Source organism: Vipera berus, assembly GCF_964194415.1.
Source record: "Vipera berus genome assembly, chromosome: 1".
Lineage (NCBI taxonomy): Eukaryota > Metazoa > Chordata > Lepidosauria > Squamata > Viperidae > Vipera > Vipera berus.
Window position 1 is genome coordinate 167,485,336 of NC_138202.1, and position 23,879 is coordinate 167,509,214.

Below are 23,879 nucleotides of genomic sequence, written 5' to 3' on the forward strand. Positions count from 1 at the left end.
AGAGTTGCCCCAAGGTGCGGTCCACACGGAGCAGCGCAGCGAGCACATGGCAAATGGGCAGTGGGAAAAGACTCCGCCCTCGCGCCCTGTCACACGCAGATGATGCTACAGGACGTGGGTGGAGGGTGTCACCATGGCGCTGCTGGGCCATCTGGGTGATCTGCTGTGGCAGGCCGTGGAGGTGGGGGTGGCCCTGCAGGCGGGCGGGGGGCAGTTTTTGGGCACTCGGTCTCTAAAAGGTTCGCCTTCACTTGTGTATAATGTTATGCCATCTGAAAGTTGCAGTAGGAGTTCCTAATCACACCGGTCACTTGGGTTTCCAAGGGCAGTGAGGACTCAAGAACTACCCTCAAACTATGCTCCCTCCTCCATTGCCCCATTTACAATGAAATCAGAACAAAAATATAGTTGGTAGGTATCTTGGACAATTGAACTCTCTTCTCGCAGACTTGTTTCTAACTTAACAATCAAGTTGCTACTCTTGCTCTGGTGTCATTTAAATTTAGAAGGAAATGTTTTAAGTTCTTAATTGTAGTTCTGGCTTTAGGGTCCTGGTAGTAGTAGAGACCAATATGTGTCTTGAGTGTTCGTTATGCAGTACTTCAGTTATTTTTATGATTATTTTTAATTGTAATTTTTTGATAGTGTTTTATCACATTGTTTTTCTGTCATGCATTGGTTGTTACCTGCCCAGTTATTTAAGATGGGCAACCACCTAAATTTTCTAAATATTTATTTTAGAAACTTTAAAATTTGTGACACATAATTCCAAGGTCCTTAATGGACATCCCCAATGATTTCATGTGGTTATTAAATAGCACTGAAGGCAGAACATTGCCTTATGGTGCCCCACAGCACACCTTCCAAGATATGGAAACAAGGCTCAGATAGAAAGTCACTAGGCAGCAGGGAATACCTTCTGTTTCCTAGATACCAACTTCACAGAGTCTCATATCTGGTTATCTGCAGAATAGCATCTCATAAAGCCACAACAATCTCCTGAATAACAAAAGTAATTCTCCTAGCACAGGGGTAGGCAACCTTGGCTCTTTTATGACTCATGGACTTCAACTCCCAGAATTCCTGAGCCAGCATAGTCATAAAGGAGCCAAGGTTGCCTACTTCTGTCCTTAGCACTAGGCTAAAGCTGATGCCACATGTGAAACCCAAATGGATACATTACTGAGAGGGGTCACAAACACCTCCAAGGCCATTCATCAGCACAATAATAAATATCAAATCATATTATAGAGCTTAAGTTAGCATGGGGTAAAGCAGAGAGTATCTTCCATGCTATCAGGTCACATAAACCTAAATCTGGACTCAAGGGTCTATTGGATACGATATATAGTATATTAAAAACTGTAAAATTTGATATGAATGCTAGCAATTTTATTATAGTGTTTTGCATATTTGTTGCCTAAGGTCTCTGAGGGGGTCTAACATTGTTTTTTCTAGGTCAAGCAACAATAAATAATAGCCTATATGCCTTCACAATTTAAGGATTAATATTATAGCTTAGGCCGTGTGCTTGTTTACGTGCAATTGATAGATTGGCTGCCAAATTATGATTTCAACATAAATTTTATTTGTTATTATTTTATTCTAGAAATTTTAACTAGATACTCTTTGAGTAGTTTTAAATGTACTGATTTTGATTGTAATAATAAATATTTGAAATAAACAACAGCCTTTGCATGACAATTGCATTTGTGAGATTTATGCCTTACTCAGCAATGGTTGAAAGTCCACTGAAATCTAGATTGCCCATTCACAATTAAATATCTTAAATTCTATGTCATACTGGCCTCTTATTTTCCAATTAAATATGTGGACCCTCTGTAGTTAGAAGGCCTGAATTTTCTATCCTGGCATTCCTTTACTAATATTTTGCTTTATTGTCATAAAATATGGTTAGGTTTTATGTACCAAATCTACCTTTCCTTGTGTATAATTTAAATATTAGGCTTCTGATTTTTTGCATACTTTTTCTATTTCTTTGCATGGGAAGGAAGGAAAGGTTAGGAAGGAAGGAAGGAGGGAGGGAAGGAAGGAAATAAGGAAGGAAGGAAGTCCATTTCTGTTTCTTGACACAGCAAACATATCACATAGTCACATTCTTTTAAATTTATGAGGAGAATATTTGTACTTCAGTCATTTTCTAATGAACTTTAACCCTTATCAAGTCCCAGAGAAATGTATCTCTGAGTCTGTGATGAAACAGTATTCAGGCCTTTGCAGGCAAGCAGGCTGATAATGGCTTATATTGTTTTTGAAGAATGTGCTCTTTGCATATGAGTCATTCTAGATTAGTCTCTTCAGATACAACATTTACTATGTCACATTATCTCAGTCGCAGGATCTTTCAGCGGCATCAATTCATAAGCTCAGCTTTGAAGTTATCAACTTGTCAAGTGATGAAAAAACTAGTGGTATTTGGGCGTACTTCTGTTATCACTTCAGCGAGTTTGATATTCATTAAAAAGGTTAGGATGTTGTCACATTCCAAGGTCATGTTCACAGAATTCTGCTTAAATATTTTGTCTTCTAGGCAACAGAGAATTTGCTGTAGATGATCTTTTGGAATTCAAATCACATCAATGGTTTGGGGCGTCTGTAAGATCTAAAGAAAATAAAATTTTGGTAAGTCTTCATTTTAAGGCTTGTCACATATTACTACCATCAATGCATACAGTGAAATATAAAATACAAATCAATAAAAACATTTAGGGAATGTTAATATATCTTTTAAAGGCTAAAACATATGATAATAAAAATGAATCTAGCAGCAAAAAACAAACAAACCACAACACATTAAATAAAAAAGAACCACACAAAAAACCCAGTATCTAATCCAAAAGCAATCATAACATGCTTAAGGGACTAAATAAATATTCAATTTCTGTGCCAAAATTAATCATTCTACAATAATCCAAACATAACTTCTGAAAAGGAAACTTACAGGTCACTTCATTGGTCAGAGCCATAGATGGCTTTAACATCCAGTAGATAAATATAGCTTTGTCAATTAATCTGGGCCAAAATCAATTAGAGCTACAAGGTTTAAAAGCAGCATTTTAAATCGAGTCTGGGGATGGATTGGATTTCTGGACTTCAACTCCCAGAATTCTCCAGTCAGCGTGCATAAAGGGTTGGCTTGGTTTGTATTGAAATCTTAGTTCTGTGAACTGTTAACTCTAGTAAGTGGGCTCAAGAGCCTACTGTCTCTCAGCTTTTTTTTTTTTATTAAAAAGTTTTAACATACAATTTTTCCTTTAAAAATCCCCCCTCCCCCTCCCTTCTCCCTCCCCCCGTACCTCTCCCCCCTCCCCCCCTCCCCCCGACTTCCCAGAGCTAAATACAAGGTATATAAAAAAAACAATCATAAACAACCATATACTAACATCCATAAACTCTAAAATCCATCACTCTCTAGCTTATATAGGATAATATATATATATATTAAATATATATAGAAAAACAAAAATAGAAAAAGAAGAAAAGAAAGAAGACTTATTCAAATGATACATGAAACTTCTTAACCCTATACTTGTTCTGGATAAACTCAATCCATTTTCTCCATTCCATAATATAGCGTTCTTGCGAGTGATCTTTCAAATAGGCCGAAATCTTCGCCATCTCAGCCAGGTCGGAAACCTTTAAAGTCCACTCTTCTATGGTCGGCAGTTCCTCTTTCTTCCAGTACTGACCTATCAAAAGTCTTGCTGCTGTAATTAAATTCAACATCAACTTAATGTCCACAACTGTAGCATCTGTAATTATTCCCAACAAAAAAAGTTGCGGACAAAACTTTATCCTCTGTTTAAAAATCTTCTGCATGTTCCACCAGACTTTTATCCAAAAGGCCTTAACCTTTTTACAAGTCCACCATATGTGAAAATATGTTGCGTCTTCATCACCGCACCTCCAACATTTTGGCTGATAATTCGGATACATACTTGCAAGCTTTTTAGGATCTAAATGCCATCTATAAAACATTTTGTAAAAATTCTCTCTTAGATTTTGAGCTTGTGTAAATTTTACATTCCTCACCCAAATCTTTTCCCACGTGTCCATTGTAATAACTTCCTGGATGTTTTGGGCCCATTTTATCATACAATCCTTAACAAGTTCTGTTTCTGAATCAATCTCTATCAACGCAAGATATATCCGTTTAATATGTGCTGGTCCCTGATTTCTGATTTGCTTTATCAAGTTTTCATCAGTCATTGTAAATCCATTTTTCTGGTCTTCTTTCCACCTGGCCCGTAACTGAGTATATTGAAACCAATTTTGAACAACCTTCTCTTCTCGCAAGAGGCTATATGATTTCAAACACCAAACATTTCTTTCCAAGCTTAGGATCTCCTTGTACGTAGTCACATCATGTTTGAAGCCAGCATGTATATTTTCTATTGCGTGTTTTGGAATTGCCCACAATGGTATCTTGCAGTCTAACTTATGTCTATACTTCTTCCAAACTCTCAACAATGCCTGTCTTAAAATATGCACTCTAAACACATTGTCTACCTTCTTGTCATACAACAAATATGCATGCCAGCCAAACAACAAATCGTGGCCCTCAAGATTTAATAATCTCTCTTGTGACAAATTAATCCAATCACTTATTCCTACTAATGCAGCAGCTTCATAATATAGTTTAAAATTAGGCATTTTGAGACCACCTCTCTCACGAGTATCCTGCATAATCTTAAGTTTAACTCGTGGCCTTTTCCCTGCCCAAACAAATTTATTGATACCTCGCTGCCATTCCTCCAGATTAGAATCTTTCTTAAGAATCGGTATCATTTGAAATAAAAATAAAAATTTAGGCAGGACATTCATTTTCACTGCTGCAATCCGTCCCAACAAAGACAATTGCAATTTTCCCCAACTCTCCAGTTCTTTTTGAATTTTCCCCCACAATTTTTCATAATTATTTTTATATAACTTTGTATTAGAGGGCGACAAAAGCACCCCCAAATATTTAACCCTTTTAACAATCTCAAATCCAGTTAATCCTTCTAAGAGAGCCTTTTGCGAAACTGTCATATTTTTGGCCAAAATTTTAGTTTTCTGTATATTAACTTTAAATCCAGAAACCTTCCCATATTGTGTTATTATCTCCATGAGGTCCACAACAGAGTTCTCTGGCTGGGTCACTGTAACAACCAGATCATCTGCAAATGCTCTCAATCTATAATCCTGATCTCTAATTTGTATCCCCTTAATTTTTTCCGAATTCCGTATTTTAACCAATAATATCTCTAATGTTAACACAAATAACAAGGGCGATAATGGACACCCTTGCCTTGTGCCCTTCTCAATATTACATACTTCTGTCAGACTATTATTAACTATGATTCGGGCAGTTTGTTTTTGATATAATGCCCTAATCGGTTGTAGAAAATTTTCCCCAAAATCCATTTTATCTAAAACTTTCATCAAAAATTGCCAATTCAATTGATCAAAAGCTTTTTCAGCATCTAGAAAAATTAGCGCCGCAGGGATCTGGTTGTTCCTTTCCAAAAACTCTAACACATCAACTATATGCCTCACATTATTTTTCATTTGCCTACCACTAATAAACCCCGTTTGGTCCCCATGAATCACCTGTTGCAGAACCCTCATCAATCTATTAGCCAAAACCTTAGCAAATATCTTGTAATCTGTATTTAAAAGCGATATTGGTCTGTAATTTTTAACTTGAGTAGCATCTTGGTCTTCCTTCGGAATCAAAGAAATAAAAGCTGTTCTCCAAGACGGTGGCACCTTTCCCCCCCCTCTGGATTGTCTGGAACAGTTCCTTTAACGGTTTCATCATCTCTAATTGTAAGTTTTTGTAGTAAGCCGCTGACAAACCATCCGTGCCTGGTGCTTTATCCACCTTCAATTCCTTAATTGCTGTAAAAATTTCTTCTTCTGTAATTAATTGATTAATCTCCTCTTTTTGTACTTGCGTAAGAACCGGGATGCTAGCATTCTCCAAATATATATCAATGTCTTTTTCATTAATCTTCTCCTTAGCATATAATTTAGAATAAAAATCCACAAAAGCACCCTTGATAAGGTCCTGTTGAAACACAACCCTTCCTTTATACTCAATTTTGTCTATATTAGAAGCCCTTTGTTTTTTCCTCAATCTATAAGCTAACCATCTACCTGGTTTGTTAGCGTTGCAAAAAGTATTATGCCTGGCAAACCGCAAATTGGTTGCCACTTGGTCAGCCATTAATTTATCAAATTGTCCTCTTAACAGTTTAATAGCCTCCTTAGTCTTCACATCCTCTGAATTCAAAATCAAAGCCTTTTCTTTTTCCTTTATTTCATTCTCCAGATCTTTCCTCCTAGCTTCCACAGCACGTCTATGTTTATTATTCATATATATCAACACCCCTCTCATGTAGGCCTTGCTAGCATCCCAAACCATATCCATAGAGGTACCCTTATTCATATTAATTTCGAAAAAATCCTTCATCCGCTGTTTGCATTCTTCCACATTTCTCTGATTTCTAAACAAATTCTCATTTACGCGCCACGAGCGCCTGTCTCTATTCTCCTTATCAATCTCTAGCCAAACTGGACTATGATCAGAGATAGTTCTTGCACAAATCTTCACCTTTTTAGTCCTTAAAAAAAATCATTAGTCAACAAAATAAAATCAATCCTAGAAAAAGATTGATGTCTGTCAGAATAAAAAGTATAATCCTTCTCCTGCAAATGTCTCTCGCGCCAAATATCTCGCAGTTCCAAGTCATCCTTCATTTCAAAAAAGGATTTAGGCAGTCTAGCATGACTTGGGACACGCTTAAAAGCTCCAGCCTTGTCCATCTGTACATCCAAAACACCATTCCAGTCCCCCATAAAAATAAAAGATTTATAATCCAACTGGGTAAGCTTTGTATGAAGTAAACTAAAAAAGTCAGCTTGTTGTTGATTAGGAGCATATAATCCAACTAAAAGCGTCTTTTTACCTTCTAGCAGCAGCTCTATCATAACGTATCTTCCATGCTTATCTGCTTCAATTAAGTCTGCTGTTAAGGCACTTTTAACATAAACAACCACTCCATTTTTCTTATTCATTGCAGAAGCAACAAATTGCGTACCCAACCTTGAGTTCGATAAATACTTTTGATCCACAACCCTAATATGCGTTTCTTGCAAACATATAACATCTATCTTGAATTGTTTTAAATATTGAAAAACTTTCTTCCTCTTCTGTGGTGAATTTAGTCCATTAACGTTCCAGGTTAAAAATTTAGTTGCCATGCATATCCTCCCAAAGCTCTTGGAGCACTGCTTTGATAGGACTATCTTCTTTAGGCCGTGCTCCTCCCACTGCTTGGCTGTAAGTACGTTGTGGAAGTTCCAAAGACTTTTGCTGGTCTTGTTCTTTTATTTTTTTTGATCGTTTTAAAGCAGCATGCGTTACCCTTTGCTCTCTAGGATCATCCAAAGAAGTTATAGCTTGATCTCCTCCAGCACCGTTTCCCTCTGCTTCAGCCTCTTGATGTTCTCCTTCTCCAGATCCCTTTGCAGCTTCCAGAAGTGTTAATGGGGTTGCTTTTAAAACGTTATTGTAAAAATCACGCGCTTGCTTCACAGTAACCAGCCGGTACCTTTTACCTTCATGCATCACCATCAACCCAACTGGAATCTCCCATCTGAACCTTATATCTCGTTGCTTGAGCTCTTGCACAAGAAATGTAAAATCCTTCCTTCTCCTTAAAATCTTTGGAGGAATTTCTTTTAGAACCAAGACTTCTTGATCAGCAATCACAACTTTAGCATCATAGGCAGCTTGTATAACTTCATCTCTAATTTCCCTTTTTGCAAAGTAAACCACCACATCTCTAGGCAACTTTCTCTGTCTAGCAATCCATGAATTCACACGAAACACTTTATCCATACCTCCTCTTATTTCAGATGCTGGCTGATTCAGTACCACTTCGAGAGCCTCAGAAACCAGCTGCTTTAAATCTTCCTTAATATTCTCTTTCAAGCCTCTGATTCTAACAGCAAACTGCATCTGGTAATATTGAGCAAGACTCAATTCTGTTTCCATTTTGTCTCTTAAATCTTCATTCTCCAATACTTTTGCTTCTAATATGGCATTCTTTTGAGTTAAATCTTCCACTTTTTCATCCAAATCTTCCACACATTCCGCCACTTTATGCACTGAAGACAAAATGTCTACCTTCATCACACTGAACTTCTGTTCCATCCTCTCTTCCATTCTCTCCTCCAATTTCTCCAATTTCTCCTCCATCTGTGCAAATTTATCACCCATTGATTCCAAAATTACCTGGGCATGTTTTTCAAGAGCATCTCGTAAGTCCTTCGGTGTCAATACATCAGGAGGATGCAACGCCTGCAATGATGATTGTTGCACCGGAGAAGTTCCACTGCTCCGAAGAGTTTTAGGGGGAGGTTTAGCCGCCATCTTTTACTTTCAATTGTGACGCACTTTCACTTTAGATTTAAAAAGTCCATCAAGCTCGAGAGTAAAATAAAATAATCCTCTTCACCTTTTCCTCTTGTACCGCTCTGCCTGCTCTTATTAATCCATAGTCCTTCCTTCAGGCAGGGGTGGTCGCAGACGCCTGGCTCTGCTCCAAGAAATCCGGAGCAGAGACGCTGACCAGCTGGGAGCAACCCAGGCTACGGGGGAGTTCAATCCTTCAGCCGCCCAAGCTCCAAGCTCAGGCGGCCCCGGAGAACTCGACCCCTACCTGGGGCCTCACCCCCTCCTCTTCTCCCGAGGAGGGGGCTTCAAATTCGCCCGAACAGCTGATCGGCGCTGTTTCGGGCGAAAATCACTCAGCTGAGCCGCGGGCAGCCCAGGAAGGCTGTCTCCGGCGCCGCGCAGCCACCGGAAGACCTACTGTCTCTCAGCTTGAATGCCAGAGATCAACATAGTAGCTCAAAGAACAGGGCAATAAAAATAATAATACAATATAAAATGGCAACAAAGGAGAGACCATCTAGCAAGACATTAGCAAGACCTCACAAGTTGAACTAATATGGGCGTTGATTATACTAATGTCTTACATTGCAAAGGAGCACATTAGCTTAGATTAAATTAGACTAGATAGAGTTATTATTTGTATTGGCTTTGTTCTTATTTTATCCCCATTGAAGTGATTTATCTAGAAATTACTAGATCGATGGCTGGATATATGGATATAATAGGTAGGTAGATAGATATATTTAATTGATTCAAGACATAAAATTGATGTAAAGATATATAAGATTTTTTTTTTAAAAAAAAATGTCTTTATTTGCTTGTTGCCTTAGGGCAGATATGTCAAACACAAGGCCCGGGGGCCAAATCTGGCCCGCGAAGTGTTTTCATGTGGCCCGCGAAGCCATCCTGGAAACAGTGAGGGAACGGCCCCCACTGCCTTGGCCCTGGCCCAGAGACCCTCCTTCTGCCAGAGACCCTCAGATCTGTCCCACTCCTGCCCAGGCCCCCATAGGCACCCTTGATGCGAACGTTGTAGAGCTGTCCATGCCCACCCAGTAGGCCATACGCACTCCAGCCACGCCCACCCAGTAGGCCACGCCCACCTGGCCCCCTGAGGGCAACCGCAATGCTGATGCGGCCCTCAATTAAATTGAGTTTGACACCCCTGCCTTAGGGCCTGCCTGTTCTTTTAAGTCAGGGGTGTCAAACTTGCCACATCACGTGACGTGTCGTGACGTATCACGACCTTTGCCCCATTGCCGGAGCTGGGGTGGGCACAGTTTCGGCATGATGCATCCGGTCCGTGGGCCGGCAGTTTGACACCCCTGTTCTAGGTGGCTGCTGCCCTAATCAAGCAAGATTGTTAGGCAAAAGGAGAGGGCATGTCACACCTTTGAAGTCAACAGATGTATCAGATGTAGGAAGTATAGGGTTGATAAGGTAACCATATCATTGCCTGTAAAAATTTCAGTGATCCTTTACGGATAATCTTTGACTTAGAACCACAACTGGGACTGAAATCTCGTGCCATTAAGTGAGATGTCCACATGATTGTCTCACTCAACGACCTCGATCCCCGAAGCAGACAGAGCAAAAGAGCTCCCTGCTGAAGGAGGGTAGTTCTCCTATATGCAGGGAAGGGAACTCCTGCAGCAGTCTTCAGGAATGGAGTTTGGGATTCCCACTTTGTTACTCCAGCCCTGCACAGGAGTTCCTCTCCCCTCTGTGATCACAAGTGTACAGTTACGTGTGTTGGGCTGGAGAAACAAAGTGGGGAATCACAAAGTTCCCTTCTTTGTTTCTCCAGCCCAGCACATGAGTTCTTCCCGCTTTGTGTGCAGAAAGGAACTTGCACAGTAGGATGGAGAAAGGAAGTGGGAATCGCAAAGATCCCAGTTTCATTTCTGGAGCCCAATGAAGGGTTTTCACCCCACTCACCCCCTGTGCATGAAAATAGGGGAAATCGTTTGACAGGTAGCAGCAGTTTGCAACCTTCCCTGCCAGCTTCCTCCCTGATTCCAGCAGAGAAGATTGCAAATAGCATTCGTGTTTTACTTTTTCAGGGTATGAATATCGACCATTTATGTTACGCGGAAGAGAGAAAATATATTATTTGGAGTGTATGGGGAGGTTTGTTCTTATCCCTTGAGATCTATCCAAACTTCTGATTCTGTTTCTTAGAAGGCCCTGCCATTGAACCATGGAGTCTGTTTCTCAGTCATACTTTGTGGGAACAAACTTCCTTTTAGATACATGGAGATTCTCTCAGCTTCAGTCCACATCAGCATAATATTGATATACAAGCTCTTCCCCCTGAATTGTCTTGGCTTATTTGAACATGTGCATGAAGCCACTACTTAACTGAATTGTAAAATACATTACATCGACTCCTCCCACTTCATAGTTTAGCAAACTCATAGTAGGGCTGATTGTAAATTTAACATGCTCTTTGGGGGGTGGGGGTGGGGGATCTGCATCCCAGTTCTTTTAAAAAGCACATCATGTATCTTATTTGAAAAGCACATCCAGTATGTGCATAGCCATTTGTTCAGAGGCTGCTTGTTGTTCATAACCATTCTTTTCTCTTGATTTTTCTCATGGCCATGGGCCTTTTTAAAGAGCTTTCTGAATACTTCCTCTGCAGGCATGTGCTCCTTTGTACCACTGGAGAACTGAACAGAAAGCGCAGAGGGAGCCTGTGGGAACTTGTTATCTTTACGACGGGTCTAAAGCTGTTGAATATGCTCCTTGCAGGTCAAGTATGTAAAGAACGTCTTGTTAAAATTACAGCGCAAATTCTGTTTTCTATGTACCATCATCTTTCATGCATCGTTTGAAGGAATGCGCCTTAAACACTCATATTTCCCATGATGTTCCTTCATAACTCATTACCATCATTTGGGGGGGATCCTTAATGGAGAACACAATGGAGAGAGGGCAAATCTTATCTTTTTAGCACTTTCTCTAGAGTTGGATTTCATAGAAAACACTATGAAGCTTTGAATCTGGGAATAAATGGAAGAGGGTAATGGGAGTGTGATTATTTGGATTTGCTTGTTCTGTACCCCCACCACCGCCACCGCAGTCTCTGTGATTTCACAAATCTATATCTAACCATAATGATGCCAAAACGATAAAACACAGATTGGGACATCACAAGGCAAGCTTTGTCCTTTCATAAAGGTAAAGGTAAAGGTTCGCCCGCACATGCGTGCTAGTCGTTTCCGACTGTAGGGGCAGGTGCTCATCTCCGTTTCAAAGCCGAAGAGCAGCGCTTGTCCAAGGACGTCTCCGTGGTCATGTGGCCGGCATGACTAGACGCCAAAGGCGCACGGAACGCTGTTACCTTCCTACCGTAGTGGTCCCTATTTTTCTACTTGCATTTTTACGTGCTTTCAAACTGCTAGGTTGGCAGAAGCTGGGACGAGTAACAGGCGCTCACTCTGTTACGCGGCACTCGGGATTTGACCTGCCAAACTGCCGACCTTCTGATCGACAAGCTCAGCGTCCTAACCCACTGAGCCACCGCATCCCTCTGTCCTTTCATACTTGCCCCTAAATGGAGCCCTTTTTTCCAACTGAGCAGGAATAAGCTCATCCGTTAGGACATTTGGGGGAAAATAATGGAGCAAATCCAAATTATGTATGAACTGGATGGAATACGTGTGGCCCATTCAAAAGAAGTCAGTGAACCATTTTGGAGTTGGCTGGAGATCTGTTTAAAGGATAAAACTAAAAAGAAAAAAGGCCAAGATCAAACGAGCAAACAAATGAAAAGATTGTTAGCAATTTTTTTTTGTGAAGCTTTATAGTCAGAGGATTAACCATGTCATAAAGAGCTTTTTGGACTCTTTCCTAGCCTGCAAGAGGAATGCCTTTTCCTTCTTTAAATGCAAAGTATATTTCATTGCTATTCCTAGCCGTAACTGCATTGTAAATATAGAAGAAAAGAGCAATATGTCATTCTAGAGAATGTTTATCTTTCACATTTTTATTTTGAAACAGGCAGTATTTTAAGCCAGTGTTGTTTGTAATAACTCAGAACAAACCCCTTTTTTCATTAGTTCAGTATGACTTGTAGATCATGCCTGCACAATGTAGGATTGACAAAGCCCTATGACGTCCTATCAACCGATGTTGGAAAGATGGTGGTTAACAATTGTGCTTTCGGTGCCTGAGTTCACCCTCAGAAATGCGGCAGAACAGAATACATGGATGGCTGTGCTTCTTCTAGCAGGTTGCCAGCTATGTGGTTTTATCTGAGCTGTAGGAAGTACAAGGTTACTTGTCCCTGAAATGCATTCTCAAAAGCAGCTGGTGAGCTGATCCCCTTGTAACTGGCCTACATCACCTTAAAATGTAAGTGAGGACTGAATACTCCCACTCGTTATCTTCTTCCCCCTAAGAAGTCCTTGTGGACTAAAAAATAGGGAGGAGGTAAGAATGAATTAAGGGACGCGGTGGCTCAGTGGGTTAGGACGCTGAGCCTGTTGATCAGAAGGTCGGCAGTTTGGCGGGTCGAATCCCGAGTGCTGCGTAACAGAGTGAGCACCTGTTACTCGTCCCGGCTTCTGCCAACCTAGCAGTTCGAAAGCACGTAAAAATGCAAGTAGAAAAATAGGGACCACTACGGTGGGAAGGTAACAGCGTTCTGTGCGCCTTTGGCGTCTAGTCATGCCGGCCACATGACCACGGAGACGTCCTCAGACAAGCGCTGGCTCTTCGGCTTTGAAACGGAGATGAGCACCGGCCCCTAGAGTTGGAAACGACTAGCACGCATGTGCGGGGGAACCTTTACCTTTACCTTTAAGAATGAATTATGGGCTCCTCGCAGTGAGGTGTGGAAGTGGAATTGAACAACAAAGACCTTTCTAAGAAGATTGAGTAGGAAGACCTTAGCACCCTTTAACATGAGGCTATCCAGAAAAGTTACAGCCTCCAAGGATATTTCCTCTAAGAACTGAGTTTTCCTACAATAAATTACAGCAGAGTGTTATTTTGAAAGAAAGGAGAGGATCAGAATTGGCGCTGTCCCTCTGTTCCTCTCTTCTGAAGATTTTGAGATTCCGTAAGAGATCCAGGTTGCAGAACACTGATTATTCATTCCGTATTTTCCCCATTCAAGCCATCTTTCCCAGAAATAAGGTTGGTGGTTTGTTTTGCCTTATCCTTGCCCTCAAAGCAGCTCTCCTAGTCTCCTCGGTTTGCACCCTGGCTTTCCTTACGTTGCGTAGAAATTTTGTATTAACACAACTTTACAATCATTTCCATTGTTTCTTATTGCCATAGCAAGCACCGATGCTGAAGGACAGGGCTTTTGTCAAGGTGGATTCAGTATTGATTTTACTCAGGTATGGAAGTTATTTCCGCATGTTTCCTTCAATCTCAGAACCCCACAGTAGAGGGCAAAGTATCTGTAAAACCCAACCCTGAGCAGAGAAATCTGCCAGAGGAACTTTACAAGCAACAGTTTATTGTTTCATACCTATCGCCTTAAATATATATTTTGGTAAAGTTGCTGTGGACCATTGGTATCCTCAGGAGATTGTGTGTGGGGGGGGGGGGTGGATTAAAAAAGGCAAAATGGGCTTGTGACCATGCCATCAAAGCCCCTCCCTTTTTGCACCTGTATTGATATTGCATGCATGTGCAAAAGGTGGGAGGGTTTGATGGCACGACCATGCTCCCATCTTGTCTTTTTTGATGAAATTGTTTATTTCGTCCAGGATTGCATGGGAGGAAATCAGCAAAGAAAATAAATGGCTAAAAAGAGATACGATGTTAATCCATTACTGGATCTTGTTCCTTTAAACTTAGATGAGAGCTTGGCTTAAAAAATAAAATTCTCTTTGCTTTCATACTTTAAGCCATCTTCAGTTATTTTATTTCTGAAATTTTAATTTAAACTGCTCTGATACATAAGAGATATTCACGTACACAGGGAGGCAGTGTGCGTGTATTCTTCCACATGTACACACATTTGTCATTATAGTAACAGAAAATGCGCCCATCATAGACAGAAGCAGTGGATTTCAGTGACCTAATACTAGAAAAGAAAGAGAAGAAGAAAGAATAGGATGTCATTTCTGTAATCTCAGCTTGCCCTGTCCAAGGCAAAGAACTGCATTTGATATGTACAGAAATTTTATATCCTCCCTTGTAGTAAATGCATTAATTGAGGGACTGGAATTGTTAAGTAAAAAATTGGCACGGTTGGGATGTATTTCCTACAAATTTAGAATTATATGAAAGAGCCTTAATGTAACCTTGGCTCACGTTCTCTTCTTGTTTCTAACAACGAGGAACCCTTCAAAGATTTTTGCTTGCGTGCATCTGTGATTCATCTTAACTAGGTTTTAGCCTGGAACAGGCAAGGTTTGTTCGAGTCATGGCTTATTTAATCACAGCATCCAAGTAAAAGTGCAACGTTCAAACCAGAAATTAAATTTAATAAAAATGTGGCCTGATAAAACAAACCAGAATCAGGAACCATTGTGATCTTCACTTTTTTTTGATTAAAGTTTACCATCGTCAAGGATAGGCATCCACAGAGGCTTCGCTGCTTTTATCCAAACGATGAAAGCAACGTTACGCCACAAGTTCCATTTGTTTCAAATGTGTGTGCAACGTCATGACACATGTGCGAAAGGAGCAGTCTTTGCATTGTTTTTCTCTTTCTGCCTACTTTCATCATTCTCCCATGCCACAGCTGCCACTGGCAATCGTTGGTGTAAACCTAGAAGTTGATGCTTCCAATCGTTTCCATCTCCTAATTATTTCCTGGAAGAGGATAGAAAAGGCAGGGCACTCACTTCTGGGCTTTAGCAAACTCACGTTCACACCCCTAAATTATGGCTTAGCTTTGCAACTAAGGCACACCATTAGTGTCTTAAACCATTCTGCATGGTGGGTGAGAATTATTATCTTTTTCTTTCAATAAGAGGATTGAGGAGGGGAAAAATACATTTGCCTAACAGTGTCTATTCAATCAATGGGTAAGCAATGAGATTTAAATGAGATGTGTTATGCAACATTTCCTAGACTTTTTTTTTTAATAATCACGGAACATTACAGAAATGTGAAACAAGGAAGTTGAAATACCACAAAACATGAATGCACTTAACAATACGATGGGAAATGAAAACAAAAGTACTAGTATTAGATTGGCCAGAATTCTCTGTGAAGTTTGAGTCATGTCTGAAAAAGCAAAAAAAATCTTAAATCAGACACAGTGGAGCAATCTTCAGTCATTGAAAGTTGTAACAATTTCAGCTTAGTCTGGGTACTTATTTTTAGATATTACATTACAATAAAGAAACCTCTTTTTCTTTCTGTCTTTCCTCTCTAGAAGGACAGAGTTCTACTTGGAGGACCTGGAAGTTTTTATTGGCAAGGTAAAACATGGGATTTGGTGAATAAAATGACAGTTAAACTTAATTCTTTACTTTTGGCCTGATATAAAACAAAAATGATTGTGGGTTTTTTTTTAATTCCACAGAAAAAGTTACTGCAAGTTCGAAGTAGCTGAAATAGAGATGTTATGAGCGTTTAGTCTTTTTCCTATTGATCTTTCTGGGCTGTTTTTCTCCTATGAGGTGCCTGATCCTCATAAGGCTATAAACTGCTGGAGAAGGGAAAATGCATTAACTTTAGTGGATTCCTTGTTGTAAAGCAGAAGCATCTTTTTGGGGCACCTGAATATTACAGAAACCCCAATATAAAATAACATTCCCTGGTGACAGGCAGTGGCCTAAACATATAATGTGTAAACAGTGATTATATTATTTACACATTCCTGAAATAGCTCAATTTTTTCAAATAGTAATGACCATTTACATTTAAATCAAATTATATGGCTACACTATCTGGGCTACCAGACTTCAAATAGTTACCAGGAGGCAGCAAACTCTTTACTTCCATTACATTGTTATCTGTTTTTTTTCTTCAATCCAGAGATTGATTGATTGATTGATTGATTGATTGCCATAGTTAGCTATCAAACTAAGCTGTTGCTCTGCTCAAAATTTGAAAATGACTTTTCTGGGCAAGAGAAGTTGTAGAGATTCAGTTACGCACATCTGCATGTTAGGCTTTGATGCCTGATGCTTCTGGTGAATTAGGATCCTGGGTACAAAAGCAGCAATGAATATGATCTGTCTTTATTGCTGTTTTTGTACCACAGAATACTGTTGTGGAGATTAATCGGAGTAGGTTTTTCATGCTAATTGCTATCAGTTGTAGGTTTATCCAGAAACTTCAGGTTAGGAATTAGATATAAGTGCATTTGCTGAATTTTGAGCTACTCAACAAGGTACCTAAATAATGATACAGGTCACTCTGTTAAATCTATACTAATAAACTATCTAAGAACTTCTGTTAAAGACTTATAGATCATAACTTAATTGTCACATAGGATCATGCTTTCTTTATCCCCTTTTGTGAGGCCAAAGATATGCTTGGTTAAGATATGCTTGAACCAAAATATTGTTATTTTATTTCCAGACTTAGTTTGGCTTTCCTCTATAGTCCTGTTCACGATTACCTAGCAACAAGCCTGAATCGGACTAGTTTCTAAGCTGATATTATAGAATTGCATTTTATAATGAGACAACAAATATCTGCTCAGAACTGTATTATTTCAAGGTATTCCCTTTTGCTTTTCTCCAGGCCAGCTAATCTCTGATCAAGTGGCTGAGATTATGTCAAAATACAGCACTACAGTCTACACAACCAAATACGATCACCAGTTAGCAACACGTTCAGCTAGTGCTACTTTTGATGACAGTTATTTGGGTGGGTACTTGACTCTGAAACAGGAAATATTTTAAATTTCGCTGGGATGAAGCTTCCCAATGAGATCAGTGGAAGTATATTTGTTTTTGAAGTTTGTGAAAGAAGAACTATCCTAAATATAGTCAAATTTTAAAAAAAAATATGACTGGCACATATTTACTGGAAAGTTTTCCCTTGCCTTCTTCAAGTAATTATTTAAATAATGCAGTCTGTACTTAAGCTGTATTGGATAGAGAATTCTAATTCTGCAACTGTGTATTCAGTTTTTTCCAATTTTGAAAGAGAAATAGCACCCCCTATTAGTCAACAGTGAGAATGATTTCAGCAACTCCATGAACCGGTTTATTTAAAAATAGATGTCTAAAAATGTTTTTGGGTGCATCACATATTAAGAGTATTTCCATGCATTATTGAAATATTAATTCTTGAATTCTCATTTTCATGCTTGACAGGTTATTCAGTTGCCGTAGGGGATTTCAATGGTGATGGCATAGAAGGTATGTCTTGTTCATATTTCCATAAAATGTCCAGAAACTAATGAATTTTGACTACAGGGAAAAGATTTGAGGAAGTTCTAGGAAATAAATAATCCAGATGACCTGTTGAAATCTGTATTAACTTTTCCATGTCTGAGTCTATTTATTTCAGCTATTGTATCTTTCCTTGAGGCTATGAAAGAATAAAGGTCAGAGAAAATTCTTTCTGCTTTCATTGCAGATGTAATAAGAGGTTTATGAGCCACATTAGAGATTGTGAAAATAGAAGACTGCTGTTGACTTGTTAGTGTCATTTCAATATATTCTGTCTCTCAGAAGTGATGACAAAATATAACCTCACAATGTAATACCTGTTTTTCTATGTTTTCATTACAACAACAACATGCAGATACATGAAGGACAGAATTTGTGTTGTAGTGAAAACACATGTTTTATCATTCCCCTCTCTCTTTTCTCCATGGATGCCTATAGTCTTGATGCACATACTTTTAAGAGCTGTGGTGGCGCAGTGGTTAGAATGCAGTATTGCAGACTAACTGCTGACTGCCAGCAGTTCGATCCTGTTCAGTTCAAGATTGACTCAGCCTTCCATCCATCTGAGGTTGGTAAAATGAGGACCCAGATTGCTGGGGGCCATAGGTTGACTCTGTAAGCTGCTTAGAGAGGGCTGTAAAGCAATATGAAGCGGTGTATATGTCTAAATCAGGGGTCTTCAAACTCGGCCCTTTTATGACTCATGGACTTCAATTCCCAGAATTCCTCAGCCAGTGTACCTGGCTGAGGAATTCTGGGAGTTGAAGTCCATGAGTCATAAAAGGGCCGAGTTTGAAGACCTCTGGTCTAAATGCTATTCTATTGCTATTAAGGAGGCATAATTGGTGCTTACCTTTGAAAGACACTCTGGAGCCCTGCAGGAGCATGATGTCAATATAGGATAATTTCCTCCATGATGCAATTATGCAGTTCAAGTTTGTTTGGGCAAAATGGAATCAAGTCACTCCAAAAAGGTAGTTGTATACATTGGTGGGATTCATATATGTGAATAACCAGTTTTCTGTGTGGATGCCGCTTCCGGAAGTCCATTCTGGACCTGGACAACAAAAAAATAGCTACCGGTTCTGCCAAACTGGTGTGAACTGGCTGAATCCTACCACTGGTTGTATACTTGGGTGAATTAGAATGAATAGGACCTGCGGAAATGTGCAGCCAACCCTGTTCTTCCATCTGTGGAATGGGTGAAGTGTACTCACAGTCTCTCTCCCATTTCACACCTCTCTAAAAGACTCCAAATTCCTCTTGAAGATTGGGAACGTTCCAGAAGGCCCAGGAGTGAAAAAGAAATAGCGTAACTATCCAGAAATGACCTATGCCACTGGCTCAAACCCTCTGGGAAAAAAATGAGAGGAAAAGGAGACACCATTTTAAAAAGGAATTCCTGTGTAAAGAGAATTAGTTATGCGTATTCTTGTTCCCCCAGTCTTGCAAGAATTCTCCCAGTCTTATTACCATTACTTACTGTCAATATATCATATCTTTTGTCTTTATTTATTTATTTATTTATTTATTTAGATTTATATACCGCCCTTTCCCGAAGGACTCAGGGCGGTTTACAGGGCATTTAAAAAACAGTCAATACAAACGTTAAAACAAATTAAAAAAGATTAAATAGAACCCTGAGAAAATTAAAACCCAGTTAAAATTACAATTAAAAATATTCTCAGCCTGGGCCCGAGAGCTCGAAGAGCCAGGTCTTCAGGTCCCGGCAGAAAGAACGGAGGGTGGGGGCAGTCCTAAGCTCCGCAGGCAGCTGGTTCCACAGGGCAGGCGCACCCACTGAGAAGGCCCTACCCCTGGGTGTTACCCGCCGGCAATCTTTAACCGGCGGCACCCTGAGGAGACCCTCCCTGTGGGAGCGCACTGGACGAAGGGAACTTGATGCTGGCAGCAGGTGTTCCCTCAAATATCCCGGGCCCTCGCCATTTAGGGCTTTATAGGTCATCACCAGCACCTTGAATCTCACCCGAAGGGCAACTGGAAGCCAATGCAGCTCGCGGAGTAGAGGTGTTACATGGGAGTATCGGGAGACCCCCATCACGACTCGCGCGGCCGCATTCTGCACCAGTTGAAGCCTCCGGGTGGTCCTCAAGGGCAGCCCCATGTAGAGAGCATTGCAGTAGTCTAAACGGGAGGTCACGAGCGCATGAGTGACTGTGCGTAGGGCATCTCGGTCCAGGTAGGGTCGCAACTGGCGCACCAGGCGAACCTGGGCAAAAGCCCCACTGGTCACAGCTCCTATATGGTCTTCAAAGGTGAGCTGCGAATCCAGGAGGACGCCCAAGTTGCGAGCCCTATCAATGGGGGGTAACACCTCACCCCGTATGTCTTTGCCAACCTGTAAGTACTTAATGAATCTGTTCATTCTAGTTAAAATAGTCCTCTTATTGCTAATAAATAGATAGACAGTTTGGTGTAGTGGTTAGGACACCAACTGGAAACCCAGAATACCATGAGTTCTAGTCCCACCTTAGGCACAAAGCCAGCTGGGTGGTCTTGGGCCAGTCACTCTCTCTCCGCCCTAGGAAGGAGGCAAACCAATTCTGAAACCCCTGCCAAAAAAACTGCAGGGACTTGGTCAGGCATACTCTGAGATATGATTGGGTGGAAACTAGTGGATAAAATGAATAAGATAAACCTTTGTGAAACTAAGAGTAGTATTGTGAACTACATGGGAAAACTTTCTGAGGGGGACTGATATTCTATCTGCACAGGTGATGGAAAATTCTTTTTCTGTTTTCAGATTTTGTGTCGGGTGTCCCAAGGGCAGCAAAAACTTTGGGCATGGTAAGGACAAGAAGCTAGTGTTAAAATAATTAATTTATTCTTTTTAGCAACCATTCAAATATGCGATGGTATAGAATTTCATTTGCATATATTGTGCAGGTATCCATTTACAATGGGGAAAGCATGGCATCCATGTATAACTTCACTGGAGAACAGGTATGACTTGGTTTCTATAAGAGGAAAATATTTTTATATTTATGTCTTACCTTTTACCAGGGTAGGAACGTTGGTCATATAATATACAAAATAAGTGAGAAAAAAATAGGAAATGAAAAGTTTTTAAGAGAGAAAACGTGGTCATAAGTCAGCTGTAATAATCAAATTCAAACATCGTGGCTGCTGTGTATCACAATTTTGAGAAAAGGTGTTCTTTCTGGTGATCTTGGCTAAACTGATGGAAGATGCCTTCCCAGTTCATTCCCTCTGATTCTAGCAAGTGGAATAACCGCTGGAAGAAGAAGAGCCAATTAATAATTAGCCTAAACATGCCAATGGCAAAACCCTTTTTTTTCATTTCTTACAGATTTAAAGCATATGGCATCCGATGTAATCACCTGTTCACTGCTAGATTTAAAATATCAACATCAGATATCCCTTGGAGATAGCTGATTAGCCTGTTCTTCCCACAAAAGAGAACCCAGTGTCATCTAAAACAGTCTGTTCCATGGTTGGCAATTTCTTACGTCCGAATTTTATCCTAAAGCTTAGCCAAAATCTGCAGCTTTCCAATTTCAAGCCCGTTCTGATCCTCCTCATATACCTATGAGGAGGAGATGTCTTTTGCTCTTTGAAGACAACCATCCTGTCTCCACCATCTATTCTTCTTCGGGGTCTTAGGGTTTTTTAACTGTGGACCCTTATGCTCTGGGGAGTTGAGAACAAATGCTGCAGGACGGAGAGAACTGGATATAAATTCAAATGTGGATCTTTGTCAGATGCTCCATCTAGTCAAAGTAATAACAAAGCCGAAATTTTCTATAGGTTGCTGCTATAAAGAGAATGGCCCATCTGAACTAAACGTGGAACAAGAAATAAGAGTGGTGGTCTCAGAAATAAAACTCAGACATTACAAGTTCATTCTCCCCATTAGAAGTATGGCTTTAAATCTTATTTAACTTTTATTTGTAATTTCCAATGAAAATGTTTTATTTTTTAAAAAGCTGCAAAAGTTGTTTTCATTAAAAATTAATTATTGAAACAATACCATATGTATTATCTACCTCTAACCTCCATTAAATTGTTATCCAAGGGAAGGATGGAATCACAGCCATTCATTTATCACTTTAGGAGGGCCCACAAAGTTGAAAAACTCTGCTTGAAGGCATCCGTGTTCAACTTCAGTCCCAATGAAGCAGCCTTACTATTTATAAATATTTCTTAAAGGTAAAGGTGAAGGTTCCCCCACACATGCGTGCTAGTCGTTTCCGACTCTAGGGGCTGGTGCTTATCTCCGTTTCAAAGTTGAAGAGCCAGCGCTTGTCCAAGGACATCTCTGTGGTCATGTGGCCGGCATGACTAGACACCAAAAGCGCACGGAACGCTGTTACCTTCGCACCGTAGTGGTCCCTATTTTTCTACTTGCATTTTTACATGCTTTCGAACTGCTAGGTTGGCAGAAGCTGGGACGAGTAACAGGCGCTCACTCTGCTACACGGCACTCGGGATTCGACCCGCCAAACTACCGACCTTCTGATCGACAAGCTCAGCGTCCTAACCCACCGAGCCACCGCGTCCCTTAGACCTCTTAAAATTGAAATTCTTTGTGTAGTTATGTGGGTGGAGAATATCCAGTGATGTGCTTCCCTCCACATTACTATTAGTAAAATAAAAAGGATAAAATGTGATCTGTGTGCTTTCTGTAACAAGGGAAAAACATTCTAACAAATGTGCAGAAATAACTAGGGGAAAAAGGATATACTTCTAGACTTTGAAATATGCATGGCAAGAAAGCTTTTAGTAGGTGTAAAATGCCTCTCTAACTCCTAAGTTATTTCTGTTTAATACAGCATTTCTTTTGTTCAAATTTGTTACCCAGATAGCTGCTTATTTTGGATATTCTGTAGCTGCCACAGATATCAACGGAGATCAGTAAGTTATGCTTTTGTTTCCTACTTCTTGAAAAGGAGAAAAATAAATCTGGTTCTCTAAAATCTTGCCTAAGGTAAAAATAAAATGTTTGAAAGAAAAATGGAAATCTGTTAGCATGCATATTTAACTCTCTTCCCCTCCCACTTTTGGGGCCTTCTTCTGTTAAGATTGCTCGATATAGTTCTGCAAACATTTCACAAACACCATACAGTATATAATCACAGATAAGCTTGTCCACAGATAAGCCAATCCTCAAAATTTCAGCCAAAATACCATGAAAAATGCATCATCTGTGAATAAGCCGACACTTGAATTTTTAACTGCAACAATTAGTGGAAAAACTGCAATGTCTTACATTCTTATTGGTACAAATCATATGATTTTAAGCCCATGATAAATAGATCCCAATTTTTTGGGTGGTATTTTGGAGCCTAACATTCTCGGCTCTTTCACGAGTACCTACAGTATATTATCTTTGGAATCTTCCCTGGTAGAGCTTCAAATCCTGTGAGGGCAGAAATCATTCTTTTTGATTGTATGTCCAGCCTGAACCTTCTCTCATCAGCCTTTTCAGCTGGTCCTCATTTAGCAACTGACTCATTTGGTGACCGTTCTTAGTTACGATGGTGATGAGAAAGTAACTTTATAATCAACCACTTACATTTATGACCTTCGCAGGTTTGTAAAGCAAAGGAAAACTGAAGTAAGATCTTAGGCATAGTCACAGTTACGCTTAGCAAACGCTTAACAACCAAGTTGCTGATCCCAGTTGTGGTAGCCAGGGCTTTTTTTCTCATAGAACGCTCAGAACAGAGTTCTGGCACCTTTTTTTGGATGGAACCTTGTAGGGTAGGCAAGGCGGGTTGTATGACATGTGTGAGTTCCGGCACCTTTTTCTTTTACAAAAAAAGCAAATTTACAAAAAAAAATGAAAGTGACCTGTACTTCTATCCAGCATTATTCTTTTCTCTAGTTCTCTAGTTCTCCTAATCCTCAACTTCCTTTCTTCCCTTTTTTCTTTCCCCACTCATTCCTAGCTGCTGCATTTTATGACTAAACAATATCTAGGGGGGGGGGTGTTGTTATTTTTTTGTCATAATGAATTACACACCCAGTATAATTACATGCAATCCTACGTACGTTAAGCCTCAGATATGAGTACCACTGATGGGACTGATTCCCTAGTCAGCCTG

The 23,879-nt window shown here is 40.0% G+C and overlaps 1 protein-coding gene across 2 annotated transcripts in view; it reads left to right on the plus strand.

Annotated features, from left to right (window-relative positions):
- ITGAV (integrin subunit alpha V) overlaps positions 1–23,879 on the plus strand; it is an 82,909-nt gene that overhangs the window by 32,693 nt on the left and 26,337 nt on the right. The window contains exons 3-11 of one of the 2 annotated variants that reach the window (XM_081312674.1): positions 2,552–2,643; positions 11,112–11,226; positions 13,757–13,818; positions 15,816–15,861; positions 17,135–17,260; positions 17,713–17,757; positions 20,555–20,598; positions 20,698–20,754; positions 22,634–22,686. In XM_081312674.1, coding sequence (XP_081168800.1) covers positions 2,552–2,643; positions 11,112–11,226; positions 13,757–13,818; positions 15,816–15,861; positions 17,135–17,260; positions 17,713–17,757; positions 20,555–20,598; positions 20,698–20,754; positions 22,634–22,686 — 640 coding nt within the window. The remainder of the gene's footprint in view (positions 1–2,551; positions 2,644–11,111; positions 11,227–13,756; positions 13,819–15,815; positions 15,862–17,134; positions 17,261–17,712; positions 17,758–20,554; positions 20,599–20,697; positions 20,755–22,633; positions 22,687–23,879) is intronic. The other variant, XM_081312675.1, reaches the window with a different exon arrangement.